Source organism: Myotis davidii, unplaced genomic scaffold (genome assembly GCF_000327345.1).
Source record: "Myotis davidii unplaced genomic scaffold, ASM32734v1 scaffold1476, whole genome shotgun sequence".
Classification (NCBI taxonomy): Eukaryota; Metazoa; Chordata; class Mammalia; order Chiroptera; family Vespertilionidae; genus Myotis; species Myotis davidii.
The window spans coordinates 639,999-648,782 of NW_006287253.1; the positions used below are offsets into that span (position 1 = coordinate 639,999).

The 8,784-nt window shown below is 45.2% G+C and overlaps 1 protein-coding gene across 1 annotated transcript in view; it reads right to left on the bottom strand.

Moving 5' to 3' along the window:
* UBE2G2 (ubiquitin conjugating enzyme E2G 2) overlaps positions 1–8,778 on the bottom strand; it is a 26,034-nt gene extending 17,256 nt beyond the window's left edge. The window contains exon 1 of the mRNA XM_006758996.1: positions 8,698–8,778. Coding sequence (XP_006759059.1) covers positions 8,698–8,740 — 43 coding nt within the window. The 5' untranslated portion in view covers positions 8,741–8,778. The remainder of the gene's footprint in view (positions 1–8,697) is intronic.
* Between the last annotated feature and the right edge of the window lie 6 nt (positions 8,779–8,784).

Genomic DNA, 8,784 nt, shown 5'->3' on the forward strand with positions numbered 1-8,784 from the left:
GCTCGAATGAATTTTATTATTTCTTCAAGGTTCTTCATATACATACACCTTAAGAGATATCAAGTAGGCATAACATGTTCTCAAAAAATTAGGGTTGGCATGCGGAAGAATTTTGAGTCAGAGATTTTGCTGGTTTTGGCACGCACTCACAAAAAGGTTGCCCACCCCGGTTCTAGGCTGTTGGACATGCAGAGGAGCTAGGAGAGTAGCACTCCCAGAGAGGGCACCAAAGCTGCACACCCTTTCCCCATATCTTGCCCTACACATCTCTTCCCTCTGAGGGTCAATTTATAGCCAATCAGTCAGAAGCACAGGTGACAACCTGGACTTACAATTGGCATCTGACATCATCTCCAGGTAAATGGTGTCAGGGCTGGAGGGCACCCAGCTGGTGTCACAGAATTGTCTGGTGGAGGGAAACCCCCCCCCCCCACATCTACTTTCACAAGTGTTGTGACTATGAGAGTAAAGGAGACACAGTATAGTTTTTTAAACACTGCAAAAGATGTGAACAGACATCCAAAGAAGGCATGCATGGCAAGTCAGCACGTGGAAAGATGTTCAACATTGTGAGTCATAAGGAAAAGGAAAATTAAAACCACAAAAAGATGTGGCTCTACATCTTTATCTGTAAAAATACCTTTATTCATTCAAAACAGAATTGCTAAAATAAAAAAAGTTTAAAAAAAGACAGGCAATGCCAAGAATTGGCAAGTTTAGCAATTGGATCTCTGATGCATCATTGGTAGAAATGCAAAATGGTCTATTAAACAATTTGACCATTTCTAATAAAAACAATTTAAATGTATACTTACCCTGAGACCCACAATTTTACTGGTGGATATCTACTCAAGAGAAATGAAAACATATATCTCCACAGGTGCACACATGAATGTTCATACAAGTTCATTCATATAAACCCAAACTGGAATCAACCCAAATGTCCATCCTCTGCAAATGAACAAGGTGTGATCTTGTGTACAGCACTTGGCAATGAAGGAACAAGCCACTGACACACCCAAAAAAATGAATTACTCTCAAAACACTGAGAGAAATCTATTTATATGAAACGCTAGAAAAAATGTAAATTTTATCAATAAGCTGACACCCCCAAAATTAATTGCAGTTGTTTTATGAAATATAAAACAATAAATCTCCTAAAGGATAATACAGGGGAATATCTTCATGCTCTAGTAAAACTAATAATACAGTTAATAACCAAGCAGTACTAACCATAAAGGGAAAGACTGAAAAAATTAAGAACATTAAAAGTAAGAAACTCTTGACATCAAAAGATACCTCTTTTTTTAAAAAAACATTCCAAAGATTACTTAAGAGAGTAAAAAGGTAAGCCACAGCCCAGCTGGTGTGGCTTAGTGGTTGAACGTGGACCTATGAACCAGGTGGTCATGATTTGATTCCAGGTAGGGGTACATGCCCTGCATACTCAGTGGCGGGTACGCAGGAGGCAGCCAGTTGATGATTCTCTCTCATCAGTGATGTTTCTATCTCTCCCTCTCCCTTCATTTAGAAAACTGAAATAAGAAGTGTCTGTACAGATAAGGAGCAATGAAAACACATTGCTGGAGGGAGTTTAAGTTGGTATTTTGGAAATGAGATTGCTATTACCTACTAAGACCCAGCAACTCCTCATAGGAGTACGAACACAGATATATGTGCATCAAGAGACATGTCTATGAATCTTTTTTCCCACTTGCTGATGTCATCATTCAGAAGAGCTTCAGATTCTAAGTAGCAACCAACATGCTTCTATGCAGAACAATTTATACCAAATTATAACAAATCCCCTATGAATCCACCTCTGGAAAAATACAGGGAAATACTAGGTGAAATGTCACTGGATTAATTATGGAACTTAATATTTAACATTCTGGCATGCTCCCTAAAGAGACAGAGGATACAGCTTAAGCAAGTGAGCATGTGATGACCCTAAATCCTCAGATTAAAAAAGAAAAGAATGCATGCTTTGATGGAAAAGTAAAGCTAAACAAGGAGGAGACTCTCCTGTGAGGAAGAGCTGCCAAGGGGCGGGGGGCCCACCCCAAGGGGTTCTGGAGGGCTGGCAGCCTTCTCACTTCCACTGGCAGGGAATGCTCTCTCTGAGACCTCCCTAAGCTGCATGTGTCCTTCCTTGTACTTTTTTCTTTGTCCCATTATATTTCAAGCTAGTAAATAGTTTGAAAAGCTGTTACTGCAACAGTTCTGACAGGGAAGATGATGCCTTAGGCCGGAATGGCAACTGTGAAAGTGGTAAAGTGGCCCATAGGCAGAGGTGGCAGGGCTTGGTGATGAAGTTGATGTGCTATGTGAGGACAAACAAGGGGAGTCCAAACCACTGAGCGAGTGGTGGCGCCATTACTGGAATGGGAGAGTTCTCACTTAAACATGGGAAGGCCGAGACATCAGTAAACAGACAAGCAGAGGTGACTAGCTGGCAGTCGAGAATGAGTCTGAAGTTCCAGGAAGGATGGATGTTGGAGGCAGAAAGTGGGGAGTTACTGCATGGGGAGTGCACAGAGCCCCAGGGCCTGATGGGATTCTCCAGAGCAGTATTTCCCAGGGAACATTTGGAAATACAGGGGTCATTTTTAGATTGCACAGTGACTGGGAATGCTACTGCCATCTGGTAGGAAGTGACCAGGAGCACTTAACATTCTGCCGTAAATGGGTCCTACACAAGGGAAAATTATCTCACTCAAAATGCCAGTAACTCCTGTGGAGAAACCGTGACCCAGGAAACTAGTAAAGGGACGTCTGTTACTGAGGATGAAGAGGAAGGGACAGCAGAAGATGTTAGGTGAGGCCAGTGAAGTAACACAAATTAAGTGTTGGTTCCAAACACCAAGTGCTTTAGTAAATACTTCAAGGAGGGAAGAACCAGGCGCAAATGAGGTCAATTACCAGGGAGACTGAGACCGTTGGATTTGGCAAGACAGACCTTGGCTGTCTCAGCCCCTCTTCACAGTAACAGACTAGGAGAAGTAACCCCGGGCTTTATATACCTGGTCATCTGAAATCTCATCTGGTTTTTATGTCAAATCACATTTTTGTAAAAACAACAACAACAACAAAAAGAAATAAACAACAGATTAAGGCAGATGGGTTATAAATTGCTAAGGGGCTCAGGGGGGCTGGGGTTGGAAGGATGACAATGTCAATGTTAATGGAGAAGAGTGCCTAAGAGCAACACAGAGAAATAATTACACCAATAATTTTCATGGAATCTCAAGGAGGAGCTTACACCAAAAAGAGCTGGCTTTCTTCATTTGTGGAGTTCCCCCTTGGAACTTCCCTCTGTGCCACTCTCCCTTTAGGGAGAGAGAGCAAAGGGTCTAACTGTAGCTGGAGAACCAGGCCCCATGCAGCAGCCTTCCCACCAGCATTCTTATTCAACAGCGGCATCTACTGGTCAGAATGAAACTACAGTAACCCAGTTCACTAGATAGAAGGAATGCTGTGGACTACACACACACATAGGCGTGCGCACACACACTACATTTTTGTATTTACAGATAAAACAACTTCAAAAAGAGAAACAAAATCTTAACAACGCCAGAGAAATTTGCAAAGACCATGCCACTCATTACTTGACAATGTTGTTAAAAGCATTTTTTAAAAGTGGCTTAAAAAACAGCTGCCACACAAAATGAAATATAAATTTAACCTTTAACCCAGCAATCCCATGTCTCAGAATCAATTCCACAGAAAAAAACTGGTAAAAATGAGAAAAGATACATGCATAAAGCTATTCATTTCAGGACCATTTGTAATAGCAAAAAAACTGGAAATGATTCCAACACTATCCAGAGAGGACCAGTCAACTCATGTTACATCTACCGAGAGAATACCTGAGCTGTAAAAAGGAATGATGAACACCTCTATGCACCAACAGAGAATAAACTCTAGGACATCTACAATAATAAAAGCATAACATGCTAATTAGACTGAACGTCCTTCCGGACTAAGGGGCTGTGAGGGAAGCCCAGGTCCCGGGTGCCTGCCAGTGGCCAGAGGGAAGCCCGGGTCCCAGGTGCCAGAGGGAAGCCGGTGCTGGCAGCCGGGGGAAGGCATGCCTACTCTTGCACAAATGTCGTGCATTGGGCCTCTAGTATAAAATAAAAAACAAAGAGGAGGAAAATGTGTAACTTGCATCTCTAAAGAAGTGACTCAGGTTAAATGAAGTCACTGGGGTGGCTCTAATGTAATCTGACTGGTGTCCTTCCAGGAGATGAGGACACAGACACAAAGGGTTACCACATAAGGACACAGGGAGAAGACAGCTGTCTATCTGCTCAGGAGAGGTTACATTATATGAAGAATTCTTGCAACTTAATAAAACAAACAACTAAAACATGAGCAAAAAACTCAAGACACACCTCCAAAAAGATATTATGGATGGCATTGCATATAAACACATTAAATGATACTCAATGTCACTGGTCATTAGGAAAATGCAAATTAAAACCACAATGAGAGGATGGTGACGTAGAAATATCTGAACTCACTACCCCGAAAAGACACATTTTTCCCTCTTATAAACAAATATACAAAAAACAACTAGACGCCAAAACCGGTTTGGCTCAGTGGATAGAGCGTCGGCCTGCGGACTGAAGGGTCCCGGGTTCAATTCCGGTCAAGGGCATGTACCTGGGTTGCGGGCACATCCCCAGTAGGAGATGTGCAGGAGGCAGCTGATCGATGTTTCTCTCCCATCGATGTTTCTAACTCTCTATCTCTCTCTCCCTTCCTCTCTGTAAAAAATCAATAAAATATATTTAAAAAAAAAAAAAAACAACTAGACGACTACACATCAGGCAAACAGGAAAAACGGCTCTGCTCCAGAGCACCCGTATCTCCTGGAAGGGAGCCTTACCACATGCCTATGCCCCAATTTTTGCAACTGCCCTTGATCACCTGCTCTGGAGGCCAAGGGAGCTATGTTCCTGGTTACATGGGACTATAATAATCAGTGTCACCCAGAAAAGAGCTCATACCCCAGTCTGGCACCCCAATATTTGTGAATGCTGTCAGGGGACACCTCTACATCACCTACCTCTGGTGGCTAGTGGGGCTTACACTGGTGGGCCCTCTGGACTGTAACCAACAGAGAAAGATTTTTTATTTTATTTATTTTTTAAAATATATTTTTACTGATTTCAGAGAGGGAGAGAAAGAGAGAGAGTGAAAGATAAACACATCAATAATGAGAGAGAATCATTGATTGGCTGTCTCCTGCATGCCCTAACTGGGGATGGAGCCTGCAAGGGGGGCATGTGCCTGGTCTGAGAATCGAACCATGACATACTGGTTCATAGTTCGACGCTCAAGCACTGAGCCACACCAGCTGGGCCAGAGAAAGATTTTTTAAACAGCTACCAACCCCAGAGCACAGCAAGAGGCAACAGGCCCAGGAGCCTAGTCTTTCTGTGAAGAAGGCCTATTAACAAATCATCATGACTGCAGCTTGAGAGGCAGGCTTCTAATTAAACTGTAATCCTTTCCAGAAACCTCAGAAGGCAAGTGCTAGCATCATGCTCACCCTCTGCAGAGCTCCAGAGTGCGAGTGTCTCCTGGAAGGGAGCTTTCTACATGTCTGCTGCCCCTTGATCACCTTGCTGTGATGTTAGGAATGGGTAGGGGGTGTCTTGCATTCTTATTAGGTCTCACTGGACTGTGGCAATCAAAGAGGTGATTATTAGCAGGCTACCAACCCCAGGGCACCACCCAGATAGTGAACTGAGATACACCTCCAGTCTTTCTACGAAGGAGGCTTCTTACACAGTTGTCCAGTAGCTTCAGCCTGAGGGGCAGGCTTCAGGTTTGGCCCAGACTTAAAGGCCTACGTAGCTGCTCTCAAGAAACATAGGTTGTAGACACCATCTTGGCAGTCTCCTTCTGCCTTGCTCCAGCTCACTGTATCACCCAGAAAAGAGTGTATACTTGTCAGGAGCCACAATCTCTCTGACTACCAACCAAGGGACGCCTCCAGAGAGAGACTGGCTCTGATGGCAGTGAGGCTTATACTTGCAAGCCCACACACATACATTCATATATGCTAGAGGCCCGGTGCACAAAATGTGTGCACGGGGTAGGGGGGAGAGGGTCCCCCTTAGCCCAGCCTGCACCCTCTCTAACCCAGGACCCCTGGGGGGATGTCCGACTGCCGGTTTAGGCCCAATCCTGACATCCCTCTCACAATCCAGGACTGCTGGCTCCTAACTGCTCACTTGCCTGCCTGCCTGATCGCCCCTACTGGCCTCCCTGCCAACCTAATCACCCCTAACCGCCTCTGGGGGGAGAGGGTCCCCCTTAGCCCAGCCTGCACCCTCTCTAACCCAGGACCCCTGGGGGGATGTCCGACTGCCGGTTTAGGCCCAATCCTGACATCCCTCTCACAATCCAGGACTGCTGGCTCCTAACTGCTCACTTGCCTGCCTGCCTGATCGCCCCTACTGGCCTCCCTGCCAACCTAATCACCCCTAACCGCCTCTGTGTCGCCAGCTTGACTGCCCTTCACAGCCCCCCTGCCGGCCTGGTCAGCGCTCACTGCCCCCATAGCCGGCCTGGTCGCTCCACACAGCCTGCTGTTCGGTTGTTTGGTTGCCACTCACTAACCCCCCTGCCGGCCTTGTTGCCCCACTCAGCTGTTCCGTCATCTGTTGGGTCGCGATGGCCCCTGGCTCTTTATATATAGAGATTTGCCTACTTTTAAAAGCTGCTGCCTGAGAGTGTGGCTTACAACTAGCCTGAATCCAGGAGGCGAGACCCTTTCCTTCAGGACACTGACCACACTCAACTACGGCTTGGACAAGCACAAAAATTTGAAAGACAACTAAGAGCTGAATGACAGGGTTGAATGACAAGGTTCATCTTCTATAAGAGGCCACTTCCCTCCAAGATGGGAGAGGTGGTTGTTTCTACTACTGTACAGAAACCAACACAAAGTCAAGCAAAATGAAGAAACAGGGAAATATATACTGCAAATGAAAGAACAGGTAAGACTTCAGGAAAAAAACTTGATAAAATAGAGATAAATAAATGATAATGAATTCAAAGTAATGGTTATCAAGATGCTTGCTGAACTGGGGAGAAAAATGGATGAACAAAGTAAGAACTTCAACAATGAGATGGGAAACATAGGAAATACCAACAGAAGTCAAAGAGCTAAAAAACTCATTGACAACTAAAAAATATACTAGAGTAGTTCAAGAGCAGACTAGATGAAGCAGAAAAGATAAGCCAACTTGTCAACTTGAAGACAAAGTAGTGGAACTCACCCAATCAGAGCAGCAAAAAAAAAAAAACTGTAAAAAATGAAGAAAGTTTAAAGGAATTATGGGACATCAAATGGATTAACACTTCCATCATAGCTCTCCCAGGAGGAGAGGGAAAGGGGAAGAAATCTTACGTGAAGAAATAATGGCTGAAAACTTTCCTAACCCTGAGAAGAAAATAGACACCCAGATTCAGGAAGCTCAGAGAGTTCCAAACACGAGGAACCCACACCAAGACACATTATAACTAAAGTGTCCAAAGTTAAATCAAGAAGAGTTTTAAAAGCAGCAAGAGAACACTTCTTGTTTACAAAGATGAGAGAATCATTGATCGGCTTGTCTCCTACCAATAAGGAGACAGATTAGACTATCAACAGATTTTTCAGCAGAAACTTTGCAGGCCAGAAGGGAGTGTCACGATATATTCAAAAGGCTGAAAGAAAAAAAAACTGCCAACCAAAAATACTCTCCCCAGCAAAATTGTCATTCAGAAACGAAGGAGACAAGCAAAAGCTAAAGGAGTTCATCACCACCAATCAGACATTCCAAGAAACATTACAGGGACTTCTTCAAGCTAAAAAGAAAGGGTGTTAGTAACAAGAACACATATGAAAGAATAACTCTCACTGGAAAAGTAAATATATAATAAAGGTATTGGACTAACCACCTCAGACTCATCACAATACGTTTTTTCTCTTAAAACACTTCTTTTTTAAAACTTCTCGGTATGGCCTAGCTGTTGTGGCTCAGTGATTGAGCATCCACCCATGAACCAGGAGGTTCATGGTCACCTTAGGATTCCTGTTTAGGGCACATGCCCGGGCGGCGGGCTCAATCCCCAATAGGGGCGTACAAGAGGCAGCCGATCAATGATCAATGATCAATGATTGTAGCTCTCTCTCCCTCTCCCTTCCTCTCTGAAACCTATAAAAAAAAAAACTTTTAAAAGAAAGAAAAAAACTTCTCATGACGCAGTTTAGGCTTCCCTCCCCTTCTCTCTCTGCATGTGGGCAAGGCTGGAATTAGGCAGTCACCATATTACTAAAATGGGCAAAGAAAACAAACCAACGACGACTGAATGTAACTGTAAGCATTTCTGAACCAGCGCAGCAGTAACGTTCACTTCTGTCCTCTAACGCGTCCTCCTTACAAGGAAGCGGCAGGTAGGGTGGCGGAGGGAGACCGGAGACCACTGCCGCTCCCCACTCCCCCCCGCCCCCGCCCGTTGACCGTGGACAAACGGGCAGGCCCGTGGGGTGAGGAGTCCGCTGCCCCGCACTCCGCCCAGGCCTCCAGGAGCAACAACAGACTGGGGACGGGGCGCAAAGCAGGGGGCCGGGAGGAGGGACGAAGGGGCGCCGCCCCGACGTGAGGCTCGGCGGCGGGCAGGCCCCAGACTCACGTTTGTACTCGGCCATCAGCCTCTTCAGCGCCGTCCCCGCCATCGTCGGGGAAACAGCTGTGCCGTCGGACGTCGCCGCTAACCGAT